Raw genomic sequence first — 26,678 nt, 5'->3', positions numbered from 1 at the left:
TGGAGGGAATTCCCTGGTGGGCCAGTGATTAGGACTCCGTGCTTCCACTGCCAAAGGCCTGGGTTCAACGGGTGGGGAACTAAGGTCCTGAAAGCTGTGCGGTGCGGCCAAGAAAAGGAAAAAAGGTATGTAAACTGCAAAGGAAGACATAAAACTATCTTTGTTTGCAGAAGACAGGTCTATGTAAAAAAACCCAAAGAATCAACAACAAAAACAAAACTCATTGGAACTAATAAGTGATTACGGCAAGGCTGCAGGACGCAAGGTTAACATGCACACGTCAACCACTTTCCCAGATACCAGCAATGAACGAGTGGAATTTAAAATCAAAAATACGACGGCATTTACCTTAGCAGCCCCCAAAATAAAACACTGAGGTGTAACCCTAACAACGCATCACAAGAGCTACATGAGGAAAACTGCCAAACGGATACACAAAACCTAGAAACTAAATAAATGCTGGGCCAGGCCCCTCTCCCCACCGCACCCTGTCACAGGGTGACGGCTATGGTCACAGCCGGAGTGAGAAAATCACCTCCCTCCCTTGCCACCTGGCAAAGACCGTGCAGAAGGGACCGATGCCACTTGGTGGACAGCCACCAGCAGTGCCGTGGCTTCTGCGGCCCCCAGGACAGCAGTCAGAACACCCCCAGGGCAGGAAACGGTCCTGACGGAAGGCAGGGCACCGAAGGCTCTCAGTGAGGTCCCGCGTCCCACACTGTAACCAGGCTCGGGGCTGGAAACCTCATCACCACCTCTGCACCAGCAGCTCAGGAACAGGGCCTGGTAGCCCAGGGGAAGAGCCCCCGCACGCGGCACTGCCAGCCACAAAGCCCACCCCACCGTGTCGGGCTTAGGAACACGCGGGTTCTGCATCCTTCATCAAGGATTTCACTCCTGGAGGAAGAGAAGAGACGCAGCTACCAGCGGTCCAGCGGGGTCGCCTGGGAGGCGTCTGGGCAGTCAGGCCGGTGCTGGTGCCCAGGCCGGGGGTAGAGGAGCAGTGCAGGGGGGCGCTGGGTCCTGAGACCCACAGGCCTGCCCGAGGTCCAGGCCTGGGTCAGCGTGGCCGCCTGGCCGGCAGGAGAGCAGCAAACACGTCCTCTCTGCGGGCCTAGACTCCTTGGCTATAAAACGGGGCATCCTCACTGACCAGCACAGGGGCTCCAAGAGCTCCCCACCCCCGCCCACCTCTCCCTCTGAGCAGCCTGCGCTCACCTCCAGGAAACCCGCGGCTCCTCCTGTCACCTCCAGTGAGGGCCCCTGGTTCCCACGTGCGTCTGCACAGCGGGTGGTGCCCCCACCCCACCCGGACTGACCGCTAAGGGACCAGCGCTAGTCCTACACAGATGCCACGTGCTGGGAACCCATTCGCTACGGATGCCACCATCACAGCGCAGGGGGGACCCCCCGTGTGAAAACGGACAGGAGGGAGCCGCCTTCCCCAATGCCCCCACCCTGCGCAGGCCACGTCCAAGGTCAGGGGTGGACACCACGGGGTCCTGGAGGCCTCCCCAGCCTGGCTCCCTCCTTTCTCATCACTTCCCAGGACAGGAAATGTTTCCAGGATAAAACTCTTGCTTATTTTAAAGCCAGCAGGCCCAGGAATCAATCACAAGATCCAGGCAGCGGTGTGATCAGAGCCGCCAGCCCCGCTCTGCGCGTGGGCGGGAGACACCGCCGCGCGGCTGCCAGGTCCCTGGAAACACCCCCACCCAGGGCCGGGGGGGGGGGCGGGGGATGTGTGTTCTTCCCGTGGCTGCTGAACCAACCAGGGGCTGCTGCACAAGGTGGGACGCGGGCCTGCAGGGGGGGCCGCAGATGCACCCACCAGGGCCAGGGGCCCGACCGAGGCTGGGAGGGGACAGGGCACGCGCAGGGCCCGACCACGTGGGGGAGGTGCTGGAGACTGCAGGGGAGCAGCTGAGAAGTGCCGGCAGCCAGCGGGGCTGGGGGCCTGGAGGGCTGAGGGGGAAGAATGCAGCCAGCCACGGCCCCAGCAGATGCCGTGACAGCGCCACGTGCAACAGCCACAGGTCCACGTGCCTGCCATCCCTGGGGTGCCCTCTACACACGTCCCAGGGCCCAGCACAGTCACTGGAAGGTCAGGGAGGCTCTGCCACTGGCGTGGACAGTCTCAAGGACAACTGCAAGGTGAAAGCCACGCGTGGGACAGAGCGTGCGGGACGCTACCGGACTCCATGTGCCGGGCACAGGACGGAGCCCCCATACATGGCAGCAACGTGTATACCACCCTGACCACACCCACCACCTGTGACTTCATTAAAAACCATCATTTTGAAGAAGTAATTCTACCAGACGCCCACAAGCGCCACGTCTGGAAAGCCCCCCTCCTTTCCTCCAAGGGGCTGCCTGAGACCCCTGCCCAGTTGGCACGTGGGCAGCACCGGCTCCGCACGGAGACCGGCTCAGGGACGTGCCTCCTGCTGCGGCCCGGCCTGACAGCCGCCCCCCACCCCCTGCCCCCCGCCCCACCTGGGGAGGCCCCTCGGGTCCCCGCGGCCACCCGTGTCTGCCCCCCGCCAGCAGCCCCAGGCCCCGCCAGGTGGCAGCACTGGACTCTGGGGGCGGGGAGGCTGGTGGTCGCAGGGTGCGCGAGGTGAAGCCTCTTCGGAGCACAGCGCCTCGGGGCCGGCTCCGGGACACGCAGAGCTCTCCTCGCTGGTAAGGCTCTCATTATGTGCCGGCCCACATTTGCTTCTCCCCCCGAGATACCAAGGCCAAGGGCACGGCCGCTTCACGCTGGCTGGTTCCCCGTGAGGGCGCCAGGGCAGGATTCTTTGCCTGATTCTCCCGGCCCCGCAGCCACGTCTCGACATACTTGGCAGTGCCTTGTGAACCAGGGCCGCTGGAGGCCACGCCTGCCGGGCCTCAGAGCCACCGAGCACGGCCACAGGCAGACCCCAAACGTGACCCCGAGCGCCGCCCCGAGGCACAGGAGTGGGCCTGGCGCCACTGCAGGACGGACCCCTTGCTCCAGTCCCGCCAGGACGCCCACCCGCCAGCGGGCCTGGTGAGCAGCTTCCTTCTCCGTGAAATGGGCAGAGTTGTAACCAAGGAGACGACCAAGGGGGTTTATCTACTCCCATCACCTTCCGTGCCAGCTCTGGAATAGCCCCAAAGACCCAGTGCTGTCAAAACCCTCTGTAAACAGCCAGGCGTGCGCGTGCTCGCGCGTGTGTATGTGTGAGAAAGAGGGGAGGGGGCGTGAATCTGTGCACATCTGCTGACTCTCTCACTTACTGATGTGCTACTTCAACACACAGGCAAATCCCGCAAGTGAAAGGGTCCCCACAGACCCTAGGGAGGAAGCTGAGCGACCGGCGGGGACATGGGGTAAGTCAACAGTCCTGTGGACACACCTTGTTGGTGGGGACGGCTTTGGAACCATGTTCATATTTTACATAATTATAAAAACAAGACTGAGACTTGAAAAATGATACTTACAAATCAAAAGTAAGGGGCCACAAATGAACTAAAACGTGTATCCAACGGACAGCATCGCAGGAATGCAGCGGCCTCAGGGCAAAATGAGCCGGAATACAATCTTAAACGGTTTTTGCCGATCGCAACGGTAACAGTCTTGTTATTCTAAGGCCGGGTGTGTGCACGTGTGTGCTGGCAAGTGTGCTGCAAAAAAGCAGAGCTCTTTTGCTGGTGTCATTTACAGCCAGCATTTTCAGCACAGCAGAAAAGAGATAAAGGCATAAAATTAATCACGTTATGTTAAAAGGAAGGAAGGAAGGAAGCCAAGCCAGCCAACCTGAACCCTGAGCTGGAACTGGAAGAACCACGACGAGCCCATGAAACATTTTATCTGAAAAGAAAAGTCCTAGTTCTGCCTGCAGAAAAAGCCCAGCAACAATGACAAATTGAAGCAGCGAGCACCCCCAGTGCCCAGAACGTGGTCTCTAAGTACAATTTCCCACTAAAAGGAGCCAAGATTCTTCAGAGAAAAAACTGACTCCCGGTCTGGGGCAGAAAACATACAAGATGAGGCGCAACCTCTTGAAATACCAGAAAGCAAGGAAAAGGACAAAAATGATGAGGCGCACGTCAGGGGACGCGGGGGCCTCGTGGAGCTGCACCAGCCAGAGAGGGACAGTCTGGCGTCCGGCGGATAAGAACCGCAGTGGATGAAACAACAAAGTGCACTGAAGTCGGGGGCCTGGGGAGGGGCGGTGGCCAGGAAGGACACGAACTCAGGAAAACCACACCGAGTGAAGGTCCACGGCGGTGTGGGGGGGGGGGGGGGTCAAGGTGTGACGTTTACCCGGCCCTGGAGTCTGGTCCGCCCGCCCCGCCCCCGTGCCTCCCTGCCCGGCACCGGCCCTTTGGGTCATGGCCACGGATCTGCAGACACTCTGGGTTCTGAGCTGAGACCTGAATTCACTGTCTGTCCTGATCTGATGGATGCCGTGTGGCGGGCTGGGCCCTGGCACTGTGGGGCCAGCCCTCTTAAGTGGGCTTTGTCCACAAGCCTCCGTGGCCTCCCACTGGCTGCAGGCGAGGAGGAAGCCTGAGGCAGGCGCCCCAGGGCAGGGACAGGACACCCCAGCAGCGCAGAAGCAAAGCCCCGGCTGCCCCCCCAGGCCCCCAGGCTCTCCGTCTCCCTCCACAGATGGCCACACCGGAGTCGCACCCTGGCCGCCCTCCAAGGCGTAAATGGGGGTGTGTGCAGAGTGGGCCGGCCTCCAGCCTCTGCCTTCCATTTCAAAGACCCCCCCTCCCCGATGTTCTCAGGCCCAACTAGAGGCTACAGTCCCTGGAGGCACCAGGCACTCCCCACGCTCCCCCCCCGCCCCCTCCAGTCCCTGCTCCCAGGGAGCCTCACACATGCCCCCTCCCACCCCCACGACACCCTGAACTCCAACACAGAAGCGGCCTCCGCATCCCACCCCCAGCACAGGCTTGGCACAGAGGACGCTGGGTCTGCACTGGGGGACAGAGGAAGGAATGAATGAGGACGGGTCGGGGGGGACAGGACAGCGCTCCCTGGAGAGTCTGTGTCCCCCGCTCCGGGCCCAGCACCGTCCTGGGAACTCTGATGTGTGTCTTCCGACTTTGTCATCTGGCTTCTTGACAGGCTGAAAGCTGGAAGCAGATCCTCGGAGGAGCTGTACCTCTGGCCAAGGTTCCCAGCCAGACCCCGGGCAGCTGGGCACCAGACCAACCCCGAGGCTCTGCGGCTTCCTCACTGGGCAGGTGGGAGCCCGGGGCGCGCACCCAGCTCGACCTCATGCCGCCCCTGAGGTCAGCCCGGGGTGGGGGCACACACGGAGCCACTGGTCCGGGTCTCCCGGTGTCCTCAAGTGCTTCAGCCGCTCGCCCACCTCGGACGCAGTCAGGGCTGTAACGAACGCGGTGGGTCCCGCAGAAAAGAACCACCTGCCTCCGGCCACGCGCAAAGCCCAGACCCGACCTCTCCGCCACTGCTCTGGGCGCGTCAGAAACCGGGCAGGCTCTGAACCCGGGCTGTGGGTTGGCACGTGGAGGGATTTACGGGAGGGCCATGTACTCCCAAACGCAGCGACGACAGTCAGAGTGACCCCCGGCGTCAGGGTCGCCACACTGCTCAGACGCAAGAGACGTGACGCAAACGCGCACACGTCCCACGTGTCACCCGGTGGGTCTAGGGACGGGTCTACTCTCCTTGAAACTTTCCTCTTTGAAACATTTTCAAAATAAAAGTTTAAAATTAAATCAAAAGGTGAAAAACTAGATTTCACAAAAATCTGGACTTTCAGCTTCTCTGGAAAAATCTGGTGTCTGCCACCCAGGGCCACTCCCCAGGGCAGAGCCCGCCACCCTGGGGCCCCGCTCACCTGATCAGCTGCCCCGCAGGCCCCTGAGTATCCTGGACTCTGGGCCAGACGCACGCTGATGCCCAGGGGGCCTCGCTTCCCTCTGAGAACGGGGACCCGAGAGGGGCGGGCCGCAGAGTCTGAGGACCTGACAAGGGTCGACACAGTCGGGCCGCTCCCTGGGGGGCTGGGAGGCAGGCCTGGAGCCTGGAGGGCTGGGGACGTGCCAGCCACCTCCCAGACCCCCTGGGACCCCATGCTGCGAACAGCTTCAGAGAAACGCCCTCTCCCCCAGCCCCGTGCAGGCTGCAGGGGGGCCTGGGACCAAGTGGACAGAGGGACAAGCAGACGGACGGGACCCTCGGTCTCCTGGGGCGCAGCACAGTGGGGCGTGAGGCTGATGGGCTCGGGAGCCAGGAAGAGGGTCTAAACGGCAGCTCCCTGACCAGCTGGGGCCTGACAGGCCAACCGCCGGGCCTCAGACCGTCATCTGCGATACGGAGCGACTGACAGAGCCTCGGAACCACTGGCGTCACACCTGGCACGTGGTGCATGCGCCCACGGCTACGACCACGGTGTCCCCGCCCCCACGGGGCGCACAGTCACCTGATGCCCGGGCCCCTCCAACGGGGGCTGGGGAGGAGGTCTGCGGGCAGCCCCAGCCGGGGAGGCCCGACCCCGGGGCCCCTCCTGCCCCAGCCAACTGCCTCCCTCTCCAACGGCTGCCGCACAGTGACCCCAGGTGGCCGGCACCTCCCGGCTAATCGCCACCAGCCGTAAGAAGGAACACAGGGACAGCCCGGGTGCCGTCACCATCTCGCCCGAGGTGACGTCCTGGGAGACCACAGCACAGCACCCAGGGCGCCGGGGGGGATGTACCAGCGCCCACCCCGTCCCTCGCCCCGGGTCACCACCCAGTGGCCTCCATTTCTATAACTGTTTCGCCTTGAGAATGTTTCTTCAGTGGTGCCCTGTAGGGTGGGACCCGTGGGGATGGGCCTTTTTCACTCGCGCAGGCTGCCGTGTGCGTACTCTGTTCCCTTTTTTGGCTGAGCGCTACTCCAGCGTATTTATCCACTCACTCGCTGAAGGGTACCTGGGTGGTTTCCAGTTTGGGACTAGTACAAATAAAGCTGCTAGGAGCAAAATTAATGTACAGGTTTCACGTGAACATAATTTTCCGTTTCTCTGGGATAAATGCCCAAGAGTGACATTGCTGGGTCATGTGGCAGTTACATGTTTAGTTTCCTAAGAACCTATGAAAATGTCTTCCAGGCTGTAAAGCTGCTGTCCGCACCGCTAAGGGACGAGAGGTCCAGCTCCCCCGCGTCCTCAGCAGGGGGTTTTCATCTGAACCATCCTGGTGGGTGTGGAGTGACAGCTCCCTGGGATCTGATTTCCATTTCCCACTGCCTGAAGAATGGAACATCTCCTCATGGGTTTGTTTTCCACCTGAGGGTCCTCTTTGGTCGAGCGTCTCTTCACGTCTCTGCCCAGTTTCTAACGGGACTGCTTGGTTCTGTATTGTTGACTTGTGAGAGATCTTTGCACATCCCAGATACCACTCCTTGTTCAGATGTGAGTCTGCAGGTTGTCTTTCATCCCACGTTCCCCAGAGGAGGAGGTCACCGCAGACACCTTGTCTCCGCCACCCTTGCAACCCTGGCAGCACCCGAGCGCACGTGGGAGCCCAGCAGGCACTGATAAATGCCTTGGGACGAACATCTGCAGAAACCCCCGAGCTCCTCGATGTGGCACACTTCCACCTAAACCTCAGTCCTACACCCGGATAAACAGTGCTGTGCACACTCAGCCACGGAGGTACTTCCCCCCAACTAGTCCCAGAGGCATCAGCTGAAGTCGAAGAACACACCCTACATAATTAAAGAACCGTTTGGAGATCTCACCCTGCTCCCCACGTGGAGATAACACGCTTCGTTGTGACTAATAGGCTCTCCCCTGGGGGCTCAGGACAGGCGAAGCCCCAGCCTCAAGCCCAGAGACCTCTGTGCCCGGCTCCTCCGCCTCGAGGGTTGTCCTGGTGCAGGGACGCAGCTCTCTCTTCACCAGGCCCCACCACTCCTGCCCACCAGAGCCCCCCAGAGCCCCCAGGAGCCTCCACAGCCAGCCCACCCTGCTGGGAACCCTGTCTTCTTCACGAGAGCATCAAAAAGAATGCAACATTGCAGGATTCATTTCCCAAATAAGTGCAAGGCTTGTCCGCTGAAAACGACAGAGGATTTCTGAGAAACTAAAGATCTAGATAAATGGAGAGACGCTCCTGTTCATCATGTAGGCGCCTCAGTACTGACAAGATGCCAGTTCTGTATCAAATCGATCTATAAATTCAATGCAGGCTTTTTAAATAGAAAGTTGTCTAAATTCATATGGAAATGCAAAGGCCCTAAAATAGCCCAGACGATCCTGAAAAAGAACCAAGCGAGAGGGTTTACACGACCTGATTTCCGAACTCACTATAAATCTGCAGCCAACAAGACTGTGTGGTGTTGGTGTGACGATACGACACACAGCTCAGCGAGGCAGCACCAAGAGCCCAGAAGCAAGCTGCCGCGTTCATGGCCAGCTGATTATTGACAAGGCGCCCAGACACATCAGTGAGGAAGCAACAGTCTCTTCCCTGCACGTCCACATAACTACACGGCCTTAGACCCCTACCTCACACCACACACAGAAATAACTCAAAGTGGATCACAGACCTAAATGGAAGAGCTAATAAAACTTTCAGAAGAACAAAAGCATGATTCTTGAAAGAAAAAAAATTGATAATCTGACCTTTAAAAGACATGGTTAAGAAGATGAAAAGACTGAACCACAGACTGCAAGAAAACACCCACAACCGTATATCTCATTAAGGGCTTGTATCCAGAATATATGAGGAGCTCTTATAACTCCACAGTAAGAAGACCAAGAACTCAAAAAATGAGCACTAGATTTGAAGAGACATTTTCCCAAAGAAGTTGTACAAATGGCTAAGAGTACAGGAAAAGACGCCCAATCTCCTCAGCCGCCAGGGAAAGGCAAGTCGAACCTGCCACGAGACGCCACACCCGTTAGTGACTATACTCGGAAGACAGACAGCCGGAACCTCAGCAGGGATGGGAGAGACGGGCACCTCATCTCTGCAGGTGAGCCTGGAAATGTGCAGCCACTTTGGAAAGCAGGTGGTTTCCTAAAAAGTCAGACATAAAGGCAGCCTCCGACCCGGAAATTCCAGCGTTAGGAATCCACCCAAGAGAAACGGAGGTGTGTGTCCACGCAGAGACTCATACAAGCATGTTCGCAGACCCGCGAGCCCCTGCCTGACTCCACCAGGCCCGGGGTGGCCGTCACCCCACACGGCGCGCTGAGCCTCGGGTCTGCACGGGGCCGACCAGGGGCAGGCAGGAAGGTGGACCAGGGTGCAAGATGCTCTGCCTGACTGAGATGCTAGCTCCCGTGTCCAGAACAGCCCTGAACCATCAGGGAAGCTCTACCTAAATCCTGCTCCCATCGCCCACTCCCGGCTCCTGACGCCCCCACCCCATGGCTGGACACGGGGCCAAGTAAGTTATCTGTGCGCAGACACACGTCTGCGAAAGGACAGAAGCAGGACGGTGAAGCCCAAGTGCTCACTGGTGGACAAGGCCAGGGCCCGAGGTCCAGCTCTAAGCAGCTTCAGCACCACAAGCCCAGCCTCTCGGAGATTTTTAAGGAACGACTTCAGCGCTTCTGGGTGGACTCGCCGCGCGGCCAGGGGGGACACAGAGGACGTAGCCTCTTCCTCCCAGCATCCTGGCCGATGCACGGCAGCTGCTAAATCACTGAAAAGAAGAGCAAACACGCCGTTCCTCAGAGTTGCTCCCGGCATCATCGTCCTTTCCACACAATTAAGCCTTGTCTTCCATGAAAGAATCACTTGGAAGTGGCCCTGTCCTGGGTCTGGACCCCCGAACTCGCGGCCAGCCACATAAAATCGCACGACCGGGAAGCTGCTCGGAGGGGAGCCGAGCTCCAAGCCGCAGCACAGGTAATTAACAAGAAGCCATGTTAAACAAACTAAATTAAAACCGGGATTTAAATGCTTAAATTGGCCATCAGCCCAATCATAACAGGAAGAGGTTCGAATCCAAAAGGTGCGTTAGCTGAGCTCATGGCCCCGCGGTGAGAGGAGTGGAGAGGCCTGGCAGGGCAGCCGGGGGCCCCACACGGGGCAGGGAGGCCAGGCTTCCGCAAGCGGCAAAACCAACGAGGCCCAGGGGTGAGTGGCCAGAGGACGAGGGCAGAAAACGAGCTTGGGGGTGAAGGGCCACCCCCGGCCACCTGACACCTCCCGTGACGCCCAGCAGGCCGGGCCGCTCAAGCTTGTGTGGCCAGATTCCACCCCCATCTCCCCGCCGGTCACCTCTGCCCTCCAGGCCGCATCAGTCCCGAGCTCGCAGGCTCCAGCCACCATCCAGTCCAGCAGCCAAAGCTGGGGCCCAACCTGGCACTGTCACCAGTCCGTCCACCATATCCCTCCAGCCCACGCTCTGTCGGTCCTCTACCTGCGGCCTCCGCGACTGGGGATGCTGGCGGCCCCGATGCACGTGAACTAGATCCGCCGTCCCCAGCTTGGTCGTCCGATGACCAGGGTCCTTTAATATGGCCACACGCTCTGTCTTTAAACATCTAAAATGTCTCATTAAATGTTTACACAGTTGCAAAAGGGAGGAATTTCTGGCCTACTGTAAACGCTGACATTTTAACACTGAAATTGCTGTACTGCTCTTTTAAACATAGACCATGAAATAAGAATCCACAGCGTCTTAATTCACTTTTGTGTCATCTTGCCTGGGCTGAGGGATGTCCACTTAGCTGGTGCGATGTGGTTTCTAGGTGTGTCTGGGAGGGTGTCTGGGAAGAGATCAGCATTTGAGTCCAGACCAAGTGGACTGGGCTGTGAAGACGGCCCTCTCCAGGGTGGGCAGCACCACCCCATCCCTTGTGGGCCCAACAGAACAGAAACACAGATGACGGTAGATCCGCTCTGTCTGAGGTGGACGTCCACCCTCCCCGCCCTCAGACACCCGTCTCCTGGTTCTCGAGCCTTTGGACTCGGGCTGCACCACCCCACCGGCTCCCTGGGCGTCCAGCTCGCAGACGGCACGTGGTGGGGCTTCCTGGCCTCCACAACCTCAGAGCCAACCCTACGTTAAATGTCCTCAGACATGTCTGTAACCCTCCTGGTTCCGTTTCCCTGGAGAACCCTGATTGACGATGGGGACCGGACACCCACCAGCTCTTTAAACAAGAAATACGAGATGTAAAAAACCCTCTTAACTGGGATTTCTGCGTCATTCCTTCCCTCCTTGAATGGCTGTTTCCACTGTTTTCCCACAGAACTCCTCCTAATGTAAAGACATTTATGCTTAAACGTATTTTATCAATCACCCTGCCACGCTGCTCTGTAAGAGATGAGTGAATCTTTGCAATTTTTCCTACGACTAGAAGCCTATGAGTATTAAAATTTTCCTTCAAGATTGAGTTTTTAAAATTATTGGCACAGAGCTGACTAAAAGTAAATACATTAAAGTTGGATAAATAATTCTTAAATCGAAAAAATAAATCTGTTCTGGAAACACATCATTTAGAGTATTTAGGGCGATCTGTAGCACCTTATTGAAAGCAGTCTGGTTGTCCCGAAGTCTGGTGGCCCAAGGCACCTGGGGCCAATCCACCCAGGTAAGACCGGGGGTGAGAGCTGGCCGTGCTCCCTTGAACGGGAGGAGGCTGCTCTTGAGAAGGACGGGGAAAGGCTGGCCTCGGCTGCAAACACCACCGCTGGCAGGTCGGTCCCAGCGCGCGAAGCCAGAGGCCGAGGCCTGGGACTCTGACCCTGTCTGTGCAGAGCCTGCAGGCTCACACCAGGGTTCCTGTGGCCGGCCTGCGACCACGGCCCTTGGCAGCGGCAGCACCCACTGCCGGCCCTCCCGGCCTGGCCAGTTCTGACCCCCAGGCCCTCCGACTGTCCCTCTCCCAGAAACTCGCGTCCCCTGCCCCTCGTACCTTCCAGGTCTCAGGCGGAAACATCTCCTCCTCCAAGAGGCCCTCCGGGGCTGCTCTGTCCAGCGGAGACCTCACCCACCCCCACTCGAGTGCACCGGCTGCACGCCCCGCTTCCCTGCACACCTGCCCACCGCCCGAGGACAGCGCCTGACACCTGCCAGACAGACAGCTGAGTGGGAGTGAGCTCCTGCCTAGGCTCGGTGGCTTTCCTGCGTTCAAGGGCAGAGGGTAACATTCCTGAAGCTCACAGAGGTTACATCATTTGCCAAGGTCACGCAGCAAGCAGACAACAAGGTCAGGACAAGTCCAAGGTTGTCCAGCGCCAGCCACGCTCCCAACCCTGCTTCCAGAGGTCTTAGCCTCCTCCCAATAGCAAAACAGCCCCTAACATCATCACCTCTCTGGGCCAGAAGCTCAGAGGCCCCAGGGCCACGGACCATGTAGGCCCTGCTGCTTTCTGGAAGCTTCCCTGCGCGCCTCCCCACAGCGCCCTGCCCGGACGTGCACACAGCCAAGTTAGGGGCCCACAGAGGGAGCCACCTTTCCCCAGCGGGAGGCAGGGAAGAGCCCGCAGGCCACTGGGCCCTGGCCTGGCCAAGCTGGCACCGCGTGCAGGTTGCTTCAGCCCCGAGTCCCCGCCTCCTCACCGATAAAAGGGACAGAGACTGGCACACCTGCAGGGTCACCACGAGAGACGCGTGAAGTCGGGTGTGTCAGGTGCGCGGGGGGCAGCGCGGATGCCGCTGTGACGGATGCAGAATCGACACCAGCTGCGCCCCCTCGGAGGGACCCGAGACACAGAACCCTCCGGGAAGAAAACTGCCCTCGGCCCCCGGGGCCCCGGGGTTACCCACTGTGCAGCCTCACGTGTCCCACAAACGCTCCCACGGGAGAGCCCGCGAGAGCCCTCCTGGGGGGCATGTCGCAGCCACAGGCAGGCTCCAGCGCGCGACCTGCAGCCCTGGCCCCGCCCCACCTCACGTGGAAGCTGAGCCAGGACACGGAGCAGCCCGCCTGCCCCCATCTGTAAAGTGGGGGGAGGGTCCCAGGTCACATCGAAACCAGGCTCTTTGGTCAGTGGTGCAGGGCTGGACCTACGGAGCCTCCTGCTTAGATGTCGGTTACAGGGTCCAGCCACAGTGACTTGACCAACAGGCTCAGCCAGACTGGGTTAAAACGAAGCCCACTCCTAAGGTCCATAGTGGACTCAACCCCTTCCCAAACAAAGTGGTACAACACAGTGGCGGAGGGGCAGGAGTGCCGGAGAGTCCACAACACCCATCATCTGGGGTTCCTAAGAAGGCAAGCTGAAAAGTTAAATGAGCTACACGCACCTAACATGGTTTTATAATACATGCTCCCCACCACCACCACACCACCACCATCACACCACCATCACCACCACACCACCACCACCACACCACCACCACCATCACACTACCATCACCACACCACCACCACCACCACCACCACCATCACACCACCACACACCACCATCACACCACCACACACCACCACACCACCATCACACCACCACCACACCACCATCACACATCGCCACCATCACACCACCACCACCACCACCATCAATATCACCATCATCACTGCTGTCACCTAACAGGAATCCCATAACCAAGCCAGGGACCCCACACTGGAGGCAAATCTCAGGACTGAGCCATCCCAGGCTAGACCCAGTCGCTTCCTGGACACATTCAGAACCAACCACCCACCGATCACCTCCAATGGTACCACCCTGGTTCGAGACACCATCACCTCACCTGGGTTAGCAAAACAACCTCTCAACTGGTTTTTCTACTTCACTTTGGTCCCCTACACCTTCTGCTCTGAACACGGGCTTAGACTAACCCTACCGAAATGAAAGTCCTGACAGGCTGGCTCTATGCTCAAACCTTCCAGAGGCTCCCAGCTCAGTGTAGGAGCGGAAGCCCTCACAGTGACCCGGAAGGCCTCTGTGGTCAGCCACACTGTGTCTGTGACGGCACTGCCTATTCCTGGCCTCCTTCCCGGCTCTGTTCCAGCCTCACTGACCTCTCTACTGATTCTTGAACATTCCAGGCATGCCTCTGACCACAGGGCCTTTGCGCCCACACCCCTGCTCCATGAACGCTCTTTCCCCGATTGCCTGCCTGCTCCAATTCCTCTTTCCCTCAGGTTTGTCCTCAAACCTCCTTCCCAACAAGGCCTCCCAGGCTGCCCCGTTCCCCACGCTCTCCCTAGAACCTCCTCCACCTTACACACCACGTCCCCCAGCTGTTCACCTGTTGACTCTTCATCTCTCCCCCGAGAACGGAGCTCCACGGTGGGGAGGGTGCCTCTGTTCACAGCAGATCACTGGCCCCTGGAGCAGGACATGCCATGAAGGAGACACCACACCTGCGAGATGCACAGCTGAGCACAGCCTCTGCCACAGGGCACGTCTCCGACTGCCACCTATGACAGAGTCCAGAGACACCTCCGGGCAGAGGAAAGCCACCCTGAGGGAGGGACCTTCCTCCTCGCACTGGGGGCGAGGACGACCCTACCTCACAGGCACCTCACTGGGTGCCACGAGCTTGGGCGAAGGGCTGCTCGGACGAAAGCGGCAGATCTGTGGCAGGAACCGGCCCACGTGCCTCAGAGAGACTAGGGTCCCCTCTGAGGGCACAAGGCCCTCGGGGGCCACATCCACCCGCCGCCGGGAGCAGTGCCCCAGCGTCGTGCCTCCTCGGAGGGAAGAGGAGCACAAGACTCCCCACGGGCTCCCCAGCCCCGGCCCCAAGAGCCGGGCTCCGCTGGCCACACCCCAGGACGTGTGTCCACAGCCGAGGAGCAAGAAACCGAGGAAGTTAAAGGGCGGGAAGGCCCAGGGCACCAAAGGGTTAAAGAGCTCTGTTCCCGACACGGCCTGAAAATTAGGAAAATTAGGACGGAGCAGCTGACGGACACGGTGTGTGCTCCCCACAGCTGTTCCCAGAGTCAAAGCGCATCTTTGTTTGCCCGACTCTTAGCAACTGTTGCTTTTTCTAAAGGACATGCGGGAACCAGCTGTCACCTCACAAGACGCGACACGGGGCAGGCTGGACCCTCTGCGGGGCAGGGGGGAGGTGGGTGGTCCTGGCTGTTCCAACCCATGTCCTCAAGCACCAGGAAGGGGACCGCCGCAGCACACGGGAACGCGAACTCCCAGGCAGGACCCGTTTCAGAAACAGAGCCACGCACGGCAGCCCGCACACGGCCTGGTGAGAAAGCTGCCCGGAACGCGCGCTCGGGATGTGAGGGGGCCGTGAGGACAGGAAACCATATCAGAGAGGAGCGTCTTCCACTGAAACTTCTACAGGCGGAACTAGCTGATGGCTGAACTTTTTCTCCAGCGGTCCAGGGTGGGGAAGGAGGCAGAAGCCAGGCTGGCTGAGACGGATGTGGTCCCTGCGCCCAGACTCTAAACAATGGTCATTTTAAACCTAACAATCACCGAAATGCTTTTGATGACACCAGACAGAAAAAGTCACCTGGTGGTAAGAAACACACACCACACACAGACTCACACACATCCTCCAGGAGAAGGCAGGGCCACCCTCCGGCCCCATCTTCCCGAATGTGAAGCTGGCCCTCCAACGTCCACCAGGAACAGGCAGGGCGGTGGGGCCACCGTGAGACCCCGCCCAGGAAGACACTGCGCCCGGCGTGGAAGACACGAGCCTCCCTGATTGCTGCCTGGACTCTTCTTGGTTTAATAAAACGCGGCCCGGCCTGGGCTCCGCTGCCGGCCTCGCTCTCTCGCTCCACCGGCCACAGCCCGGCACCTGCTCTCGCCTCTGTCCGCTGCCCGTGCTGTTCCCTCCACTCACCGACACTGTTCCCTGCACTCGAGTGCCTGCCCCGCACCCGTCCCGCCCATCCTTGAAGACCTGGCTCAAAGGTCGCCGGTTCTGGGACGCGAGCACCCTGCCCTGAGGGACAGGAGGCCCTTCCTCCCCTGTGAAGCCCCAGCGGCACCAGACGTACGGGGGACCACCCTCGTCCCAGGCACGGACAGCTCAGCGTTTACGCGTGGGTGCCACCGGGGAGGACGCGCCCCAGGAGGACGCGGGGCGCGCGGCCCGGCGCTTCAAGCGGGGCTCCGTTCTGCGGGCCGCGGGGCGGTGACTCGGCCCTCGCTGGGGGTGGGGCGGCTGTAGGGCTGGGGGGGCCGCGCTCCCGCAGAGCGCGGCGAGGTCTGCGCGACCGGCGCGCCCCCCACGCGGCCGTGAGCCTTGTCTCGGGGAAACCGCTGCTGCCCCCCAGAACCTGTGTGACCTCGGGCCAGGCACCTGCCTTCTCCCAGCCTCCGTTTCCCCACCTGACAGACGGGGGCGGGGTCACCTGCGTCCGCTGAGAGGCTGGACGGGCCCCGGCCAGCGGCTGAACCGCTCACATCTGGCTGGCAGGCGACTTCCTGCTGGCAGTGACCAGGGCCCCAGGGGTCCCCCCATCCTGGGGCTGCATCACCCTCTGTGTGTGGGGGGGGGTCAGCTCACCAGCAGGACACCTCACGGGGCCCCTCCTTCCCGGAGAGACGGGCCCACTTCCCGCCCCTCTGGGCCTCAGTGACCCAGCGGCTGCGGGCATCTCACATCACGTCACGGGGTGGCTGTCGGGTGACGTAAACAGTGCGAGGAGGCATCTGCAGCGTCCTGGAGACCTCTCACCACCAAACTAAGTCGTAAAACATTACAGCACCAAACAAGGGACAGCACAGGCGAGGCCAGCAGGAGATGAAGGAGCTGGGCGCCGCAGTCCCGGAGCGGGGCAGGGCGGCCTGGGGCGGCCCCGTCCAGCCAAGGCTCTAATCCCAGCTTCTCCCAGGCCCACCTGGGTGGCCACGGGCAGCCTGCTTGACCTCTCTGTGCCTCATCTGCCCAGAGGCTCCCCCACGATGCCAGCCCTGTCCTAACAAGACGCTGCAGACGAGGCCTGCGGGCCGGGATGCAGCTCAGAGCTCGCCGCGACGCAGGCTCCCGCGCCCAGGTCTCCGCCTCCTGCTGAACACGGCTCCGACCCTGCGGGCTCACGGGGCCCACGACTGGCTAACCTGGAGGTCTCCTCTGCCCGGAGCAAGCCTGGCTTTGTGCAAAACGAGAATCACATTCTTTGCGTGTTCAAGCCATTAAGCACCTCCTCGGAGGAGGCCGTGCGTCTCCCAAAGGCTGACTTTGTTTCTCAGCGTTGCCTGAAAGGAGGCAGCACATCCCCACGCCGGAGCCGGGCTGCAAGGGGCCGCAGCGGCTCAGAGGCGCAGAGCTCAGCCCGAGCTGCCTGCGAGTTCAGCAGACCCCGGGCGTGTTTTCCCATCACCTGGGGGCCCGAGCCAATTTGCGGAAAAACAGACTGCAGAGATACGCAGGCGGGCGGAAGACAGACAGCTGTGCGGCCAGGGGTGCAGCCAAAGGCCTGTCTTCATTAGAGCTGCAGGGAGCGACCAGCAAGGCCGCCCCAGGGTGAGATGCCCTCGCCACCCGCCCGCCCACCTGGCAGCTCCGGCACCGAGGCCCTGGCCGGGGGCCCGACGCACAGGGCCGCTGCCGGGACCCGCCCCCGACGCGCACAGGCGCACGCAGGACCCCGATCGTCACACTTCTGGCTCCCAGGGGTGCCCCGTCTCCAGGCGCCCTGGGCGGCGGGCAAGCTGGGACGGGACCTGATGGAGGCCGAGGGCCCCCGCCGCCCTCCCCTGGGCCTGGGGTGCAGCCCTGGGGGACAGGCTGGGGTCACAGCACATGCCAGGGCTCTGCAGCACCCCGCGGGCCAGCTTCCTGTGCTGCTCGGGCCCCCGCGGCCTCAGGAAGGACAAAGGCGCTGACGCGGCTCCCAAAAACTGAAGCCAAGCGAGGAGGCTGCCCCTGTCTGCCCGCCCCCGCCCCTGCCCAGGACGACGCAGCGCTTCAGAAGGGATCTGAAGGGGCCAGCCCGGCGTACGAGGACAGCCCACTCCAGCTCCAGCTCCAGCTCGGACACGTGCCGCGTGGCCTGGAGCAAGGGGCTAGGGCCTCCCCTCCCTGTCCATTGAGGCAGAGTGACAAGCCAGCCTCCCAGAGTCCGTACCGCTGTGTCCTGAGGCCTGGAGCAGCCCGCGGACCTACCTCAGGCCCAGGATGGAGAGAGAATGACGGTGGAGTGGTCTCGGGGCCACATCAGCCCCTCCCTCAGGCACAGCAATGAGGGGTGGGGGGTCTGGCTACGGGCTCTGTCTGGATGGCGAAGCCAACCTCAGAGGTGCAAAACTGCACCCAGGAGACGCCCACTAGCTCAGCCCCACCCACAAGTCAAAAGGCCAGAACGATGATGGTGACGGTGGGGGGGGTGGTGACGGTGGTGGCAACGGAGGTAACTGTGATGGTGGTGGTGACACACCCACGGACACTATCTCATTCCACTCTCACTGCAAGCCTCAAAGTAGGTTTTATTAATCTCATTTGACACGTGAGAAAACTGAAGCCCAGGAAACGTCATGCCTGTGACCTGAGCCTGTGTGTGTGCACCTGTGTGCGTGCACCTGTGTGCGTGTGTGTATTTAAAGCCACTCCCACCAGATGCTCTGTGTTCAGGAGTCCCCGGGTCCCCTCTCTCACTCCCAAGACCCAGAAAGCCAGGGCCCCAGGACACGGGGCCCCCACACCCCATGACAGTGCCTGGGTTATCAGCCTCCTTCCCCTCGCAGGTGCGTGTGACCGTGTGACCTGTCACCCAGCTGCGGGCAGAATACAAGCTTTGGAGCCCCCGAGACGCGCATTGGAACCCTGGCTCCACCAGCTGCTGTGCTTCGGCCAAGAGGCACGCTTTTTATTTACAGGAGGAAAACCGAGACTCCAAAGCGTCCACACAGACTCAGGGAACGCCTTCCAGAAATGCCCACTAGAAATGCCGCCCCATCCAGGAGCAAGTCTGGGGCAGGGGCTTCGTCCCTCAGCCACAGCGCGTCACCTTCTCTTAGAGCAAAGGGCTGGCACACAGTCTTCCCCTTGTCTCCCCGCTGACGTAGCTCCACACATGCTAAAAGCATTGACGAGAGCAAAAGCACCCAGCCCGAGACCACGGGGTTCTTCGTCCTAAACCTGCATTTAGCAGGAAGGGTTACAGAGCAGCACGTGGTGTCCCCCACATGGATTCACCTACATGCACGTTCTGGTTACTCTACCCACACGGGGAAGCGAGGGCAGCAGCAGACAGCAACCACGTTGAGGCCCGCCAGACGCCCCGCTAACCTGGAAAGGCTTGGGCGGCCCGCACCAGACCGCAGCCGAGCAGAGACAAAGCTGTGAAGCCCTGCGTCCAGCAAACTGGGGAAAGCAAAGGCCCTGGACAGCACACCAGGAGACGTCACGTGGAAGGTCAGGAGACAGTCCCCCTGCCCACGCCCTCTGGAACGCGCCTCCTGAACCATCGGCCCATCTCATTAGAGGCCGCAGCCAGAAACAGGAGGCCGTGGGGGCTTCAATCTGGAAAGTGAGTTTTCCTCTGTGCAAAGCAAAAGATCTGAAGCAGACACGCCCCACGTGAAAGCTTTCTTTCCAAGCTAGCCTCACAAAGAATTTTAATCCAACCATCTGCTTCCTCCACTTCGTGTCCACCTGGCTCTCGGATGCAGTAAAGTCTGAGGCAGAGGGAGCCGTGTGGTTTGGAGACTTAGGGCCGAGGGCACAAGACCCCAGCGGACACTTCCCGGACACACATACCCGGCAGAGCCCGGAGAGGGAGTCCAGCTCCGATGCCTCGGCCAGGCTGGCCCTAAGCTCAGCCCTTCTGAACCCGCTGCTGCCTGGGGGCCGGAAGGGGCCACGGAAGTGTGTGACCTGCTGACGAGCGCGGCAATTCTGAGCCTGAACCCTCCGTCTCGGCAGAAGAGTCCAGGCCACTGAGCCGCTCCACGGCTTCCAAGGAAGCCCACAAACCGAGCAGCGTCACCAGTAACCAGAGAACGGCAGCCTCTCCCTCCTCAGTCGTGAAATGAGGCGATCGTACCCAGTGTGTCCGGAGCAGGAGAAGCCAACTCAGCGGGGGGAGACCAGGGAGGGGCGCCGGGGACCGCCAGGTGTCACGTGCGTCCACTTCCGTAGATCCCCCGGGAGCCGGCAAGCTCTGGAGAGCAGCGTGAGAGGCGAGGCTGACTCCCCCGGGGAGCAGGTGCGGCCGGGCGGGCCCGGGATGGAGGGCCAGCCCTCCCCACCCCTGCCCTGCACCCTGTGCTTCTACAGACAGGGCATCTCCGACGAGGCCTGGTCCCCGACCACCCCAGCCTCGCCCCACCTGGGAAGCAGCCTGTCCCCACACGCTGTGAGTAAGGAGGGACCAACCCCAAACACAGGTCCTCCAGACACCCCTGCAGCCTTCCTGGGACCAGTCAGCACAACGTACCCAAACCCCCAAATCCGGGACTTCCTCGGCAGTCCGGTGGTTAGAACTCCACACTTTCACTGCCTTCCAGTGCACAGGATGCGGGTTCAGTTCCTGGTCAGGGAACTAAGATCCCACACGCCGTGTGGCACGGCCCCCCCAAAAACAAAACACAACTGAAAACCCACCCTGGCCCCTGTCCAGTGCCGGCCACCCTGATGCCGGGAGCGGAGCACCGCTCCCCTTCGCCAAGACGCCATGACGTGGAAAAGCCAGAAACGTCACCAGCGCCCTTGGCAGGGCAGCAGTGCGCAGACTGGCCCATCCTCCGTGGAGCGACGTGCCCACAGCCACCAGGCGGTGGCCACATGGGGCGCCCCCGGCCTGCGCCACCGAAGGTGCGTGTGTCCCGCCTGGTTCCACACGACAAGCAGGCGGAGAACGGCCTGGAGGGGCCGCCCCAGGCTGCGGCTCGCGGTCGCTGTGGGGAGGGGGCCGCAGAGAGGCCTTCCCCCTTCATCCTGTGTGTCTGTATGCTGTTTATACGTCTCGTATGGACGGTTCTCAAAATGGGCCTAGTTTTCTAACAAAGAAGCACAGTTTGCCAAGGATGGAAAGAGAATAATTTTTTACACATCATTTACTCTTTGATCCGTGTCGAGGAGTTTATCTTAAAGAGACAAATACTCTCAATGAGCTTACGAGGACGGGCATGTCACCAAAAGGCTGTTTATCATAAAAAACGCAAACAGCCACGTCACACCGCACACCCCCACAGAAACGGGGACCGCAGGCCACGAAAGCCTTCACTGACAAGCAGAGACGTGCACCGCCTCTCAAGTGTGACACACTGCGGAGAACGTGATCCCGCTGTGTGACGACACAGGGTCAGGATGTGTCCACAAAATAACTCCCGAAGGACTGCCCCCAGAACACTCCCAGCGATTACCTCCCGGCGGGGGTGAGGCACGCTTCTGCTCTGTGGCTTAAAATTTTCCACCTTTCCCAACGATTTACGTGATCACAATTCCCAGGCAAAGCATCCCAGCGCCTTCACAGCCCCCCACCCCGCGTCCAGGCCCGAGGCCCTTCCAGCCAGTGCTGGCCGTCACCCGGCGCAGCCAGCCTCCCTCAGGACCCACGCTCCACGACAGACACGCGTGTCGCCGGGGTCACCGCGAGGCAGGGTCCAGCCCAGGCGGGCACAGCGGGCCCCCTGCAGGCACAAGGGGCGTCTCTCTGTGCCAGGCTGGCCACGTCCGCAGGGGCAGCCCAGGCGCCCACAGCGCCACGTTTGGCGGCTGCCTCTGCCCTGTGAGTCGCGCTTCCAGAACTGCCCTGCGGCCCCTGGCGCTGGGCGGGCCGCCAGCCCCTCCCGCTCCTACCTCCTCTCACTGTCGTCCAGGTGCGCGAAGAGCACGTTCCTGGAGATGGCTTTGGCCAGCGCCGTCATGGTCTTGTAGTCCTTGGGGATGACCTGCAGGGAAGCCGGCAAGGTCAGACCTGCGGGCGTCCCGGGGCAGCAGGGCCGCGACCCGGCCAGCCTCTCCGCACACCCGCCTGACCCTGAGAAATCGGGCCGTCCGACCTTCAAGGTGTTACCAGTGACGGCAGGCAGAAAACCTGAAATGCTAGCGACATGTCACAAGTTTTTGAAATTTAAAAAATAAAGAAGAGACAAAGGGCCCAGAGGGACCCGAGAGTTGGCATATCGTCCAGAACGCGGGGTCTTGGGGGACAGGCTCCGGTGGGCTTCAGAGACTCTAAAAGATGCTACAAGACCTCCAGGCCCTTGGATGATTATGTCTTTTTTTTTTTTCTTTACTTCACTGACTCTTTTTTTAGGTAATAAATACTCGTTGAAATATTTGAAAACCGGGAAAAAATAAAATAAAATAAAGACCCAAGGCTGCCTCCGCCCTTCAGGTGGTGACGGAAGGGCCGGGTGGGGGTCTGGATCGTGTCGGCCAAAATGTGGGTAAAAAGCCATCCCTGCGCCCGCTGGGACCAGCCCAGGGACTCACGGTGTGTCCAGCGAATCAACGTCCAGCTGGTGACCAGCACTGGCTGCTCCAACGCCAAGCCTCCTCCCCTAAGAGACACTGAGGGGGAGGCCGTCTGGGCCACGGCGTGACCCCCCCCTCATGCTCAGCCACCCCTCAGTCTCTTCCGGGCTGGGGCGGGGGCGGCGGAGCACCCTGCACGTAGGTGCACCGCCTCCAAACCCACGGAACCCCTTACGAAGAGATCCCGAGGGGTAGGACGGGGCCCCCAACAGCCGCCGCAGCCGCCGCAGCGCCAGCAACTGTGTAACAGCTCCGGCTTGCAGACGCTGAGAGGGAGTGCACCCTCTCTCCCGCAAGGCCCTGGGCTACGCGGTGACGCGTCACACCTAGGGCACCAGCCGGGTACCTTCCTAGGAACTAAGCCCACACACCCGTCCCATTTCCTCGGTTTTACCCGGATCCACCCAGGCCACACGCAGTCATCACGGCCCCCCAGTCCCTCTGGTCTGTGACAGTTTCTGGGAGGAAGAGCGGCCAGTTATTGTGCAGAATGCCCCTCCACCCGGGTTTGTCTGGGAAGCTCCTCGAGGTTAGACCGGGGTCCTGGATTCTGGGAGGAGGGCCACAGAGGCGAAGTGCCCCGGTGGGCTTTTAAACTGCATTTTTACCGGTTTTATTTCCTGATTACTAAAGGACTAAGTACTGGAGAGGGGCTGGGGGTGGCTGTTTGATGGAGACAGAGGTTTCGTTTGGCAGGATGGAAACGTTCCGGAGGCTATGGTGGTGAGCGTGGCACAACGGTGAGACTGTGACCCGGACGCTGAATATGGTGAGAGAGGTACTGCAGCCGGACTGTCTCCAAGTTCACGTGCCGAAGCCCCAGGCGCCCTGTGGTGAAGTGTTTAGTGGTGGGGCCGTGGGAGGTGACTGGGTTTAGACGGGCCCCCGACGGGATCCGTGCCTTTGTAAGTCAAGACCCAGAGAGCCTGCTCCCCCTGCACCCCCCCGCCACGCACGTGAGAACAGGCACGAAGGCGGCCACCTGGGCACCGGGAAGAAGGACCTCACCAGGAACCCACCCTGCTGGCACCCTGATCTTGGACGCCCAGCCTCGAAACTGTGAGAGAGTAAATGTCTGTTGTTTAAGCCACAGGCTTTTGTTACAGCAGCCTGAGCTGACACAGATGGCAAATTCTGTTAAGCACGTTTTATCACAATTAAAAAAATTTTTTGTAATAGGTCAAAACCTAAAAAAAAAAAAAAAAATTTAAAAGAGCAAAGCTGGCTGTAGAAATGCATCAGATGGAATGACAGGCCCACGTCCAAGGCAGGCCTCGGGGGGCACACGTACCACCAGGGCTGTCACACTGGGAGGCCCCTGACAAAGGTGCGCCCTGCTCGGCCTGAGGGCCGGAGAGGGAGGGAGGATGACGTCCAGGGTGGGGGAGGCTCCCACTGGACGGCTCTGAGGTCGAGGTTCAGCCTCAAGGATGAAGCCGGGAGAAGAGGACCCCCGGACACAGGGCTCCTCCCCCCACACCCCAGGACCTGGGTGTCCCGCCCTGTCCCCAGTCTACTGGGGTCACAGAACCCTGGGGGCGGCGGGGGCCCCGCGAGAGCTTCAGGCAGGCACGCACTGGGCCACAATGAGCCCTGGAAGAAGGGAGGTCGAGGCCCCAGCGCCTGGGATGCTGGGTGGGGGGGGAGGGGCGGGATTCAGGGCTGGATGCCGGGTCACGGCGAGGGCGAGGCTCACCTTCCGCACATAGGACACAGCGTCCTCCTCCGTGTACACCTCGGCGCTCACACCCCCGCGCCGGTGGCGGGCTTGCACCACAGGGTTGGGCGGCGACGGGGACACGTCCTCATCGTGTGAGTCCGACTGGGAGGCTGCCTTCTGCTGGGCCAGGATCTGTCTATTTTCTTCCTGCGGGGGGAGAGGCGTACAACACAGAGCAGTGAGAGGAGAGGCCATCTCGGCAGAGCCCAGGAGTCGGTCCCGGGAGCTCCCGGGACCCGGTGCATCCCAGCGGGGCACCTGCCCCCAGGCCCCCCACCCTCCTCCCTCCAGCGCCCTCCGGGGCTGCCCCGTGCTGACCCCACCCCTTCCCCCGGACATCAAGGCCATCTCCAAGCCCACCTCCTCCCAGCCCACAGCTCTGCCCGCCCCAGAGCCCCGGCTCCAGGAGGCCTTCTGCTCTTTCACACTGTGAGCAACGTGTTCAGATACCCGATTCCAGGGCTCACCCCACAGGGTCCAAGGCCCCAGCAAGCCTCTGAGGCCCCCCAGCCCCACCGGGTTCACCCCCGAGGGCAGGAGGTGCCCCTGCTCTGCTCACGGATGTGCAGGAAACAGGACGTAGACGCATAACAGGGACACAAAATCTCATTTTCTTCCCTCTCTTTTCACTACTGCTTTTTAAAAACTGTTTACACACAGAGGACGCAAAATCCAAGAAATGCAAAAGGACACGGAGTGACAGGAGGTCTCCCGCAACCGACCCTCAAGTCCTAAGTCCCCAGAGCAACCTGGTGACCAGCTGGTCCTTGGATGGAGACCGGGCTTCCCCGCACACCACCCGAGATGGCCACAGGAGGACAAGCAGAGCGGTACCAGCTGGTTCCTTTCTACAAGCTCTCGCACCTACACACGACCCTACAGAACAGCCAAAAGCAGGACAGAAGCTCCAACTCGTGCTAACACACACACGGTCTTCATCCAAAACCCAGTGCTTCCAAGGCTGCGGAGCAGCCCCGGGTGCCTCGTGGAGAGGAGGGAGGGGTCACCCTGAAGGTCAGCTCCGGACACACCAGCGACCACTGACGGCTCCAGAACTGCCTTCCAAGTACACACGCCGCCACTCTCGTTACCACGACAACAGCATCTCATCCCCTGAGAGACCAGCACAAACATCTCCCTGGTGCCAGGAGTCAGCGGGTCATTTCCCAACCTCCACGAATTACCGGGTGAGGTGTGACCCACGACATGCTGAAAATGTGTTATTTACGTTGTACGTTCATTCTACTCAACGTTAAGACTGTGGGTAAGACTGTCCCCCTTTTATGAAAATCACTACAAACGTCCGACTGTTCCTATAAACCACGAGTTTTAACTAACAATAGAAATGTCAGTTGCATCACAAGTGAGAGACTCTGGGCCTTCGCTCTCAGAAATTGTTAAAAATATGAACAATAAGCGACTCCCCTGGCCAATCAGTGGTTAGGACTTCTTGCTCTCACTGCCGAGGGCCTGGGTTCGATCCCTGGTCAGGAAACTAAGATCCCACAAGCTAAGTGGCCAAAAAATAAAAAGAACAATGATATAAACAAAAATGAGTCAGTGGGACTTCCCTGGTGACACAATGGTTAAGAATCCTCCTGCCAACGCAGGGCACACAGGACCAATCCCTGGTCTGGGAAGATCCCACATGCCACAGAGCAACTAAGCCTGTGCACAATTACTGAGCCCACATGCCACAACTACTGAAGCCCTCGCGCCTAGAGCCTGTGTTCCACAACAAGGAAAACCACCGCAGTGAGAAGCCCGTGCACCGCAACAAAGAGTAGCCCCTGCTCGCCGCAACTAGAGAAAGCCTGCATGCAGCAACAAAGACCCAACGCAGTCAAAAATAAAAAATTTTAAAAATTAAAAAAAAAGAGTCAGTGGGATCTGGAAGCGGGATTTGGGAGACGTGAGTGGGAAAGGCCACCGCTCTGCAGTGTAAACTGTTCGCAGTGACACCAGCGCCCGAGAGAAGCCCCAGCAGAGGCCCTGGGGCCACCACAGGACGTCCGGAGAGCTGGGCCGTGCGGGAGTGACCGGGCTCCGCGGGGTGGCGATACGGGGCAACGACGTGGGAAGAGTGATGGGGGACGAGGTCAGCAGGAAACGACCCCAGCTTTCCTGTAGAACTGAGGGAGCTGCGAGGCACCTGTCTGAGCAAACGAGGGGACTTTTCTTCAATCTGAGGTAAAATTTATGCCACGTAACATCAACAATCAGCCACTTCAAAACATGCGATGCTGTGGCACGTAGCACACTCACAACGTTATGCAGACACCACTAACACCTGGATCCAAACATTCCCTCACCCCGAAACATGCGGGTGCCCCCCGGGCAGTGCCCCCGTGCCCGCCACCCAGGCCAGGCGCCCACCCACCTGCCTCCTGCCTCCCTGGACCCGCCCACCCTGGACACCTCGCCGGAGCGGATCTCCCGGTACGCGCCCCGGCTGGGCGCCCCCCACCCAGCACACTGTCCTCGAGCAGCAGCCGCGCTGCAGCAGGTCCAGCACGTCCCTCCGTCCTGTGCCCGAGTCGTGCCCCGCTGTGTCCTCTCGGTGATCCACGCGTGGGCGGGTGGCCACGGGCTGGTTCCACCCTTCAGTTGCTGTGAGCAGCGCTGCTGTGGACGTGAGTGTGTCTCAGGGCT

General features: G+C 60.5%; 1 protein-coding gene across 7 annotated transcripts in view; it reads right to left on the bottom strand.

Moving 5' to 3' along the window:
* Positions 1-26,678, bottom strand: part of PRKAR1B (protein kinase cAMP-dependent type I regulatory subunit beta) — an 80,361-nt gene that overhangs the window by 40,479 nt on the left and 13,204 nt on the right. For all 7 annotated transcript variants that reach the window (XM_057749184.1, XM_057749189.1, XM_057749188.1 and 4 more), the window contains 2 exons: positions 24,003-24,173; positions 21,626-21,717 (listed from right to left, as the gene is read on the bottom strand). In XM_057749184.1, the coding sequence (XP_057605167.1) occupies positions 21,626-21,717; positions 24,003-24,173 (263 nt within the window). The remainder of the gene's footprint in view (positions 1-21,625; positions 21,718-24,002; positions 24,174-26,678) is intronic.

The sequence above is a fragment of the Hippopotamus amphibius genome, chromosome 9 (genome assembly GCF_030028045.1).
Source record: "Hippopotamus amphibius kiboko isolate mHipAmp2 chromosome 9, mHipAmp2.hap2, whole genome shotgun sequence".
Taxonomy (NCBI): domain Eukaryota; kingdom Metazoa; phylum Chordata; class Mammalia; order Artiodactyla; family Hippopotamidae; genus Hippopotamus; species Hippopotamus amphibius.
Note: the sequence above shows the minus strand (reverse complement) of the source record. Positions and strands in the feature narration are given on the sequence as shown.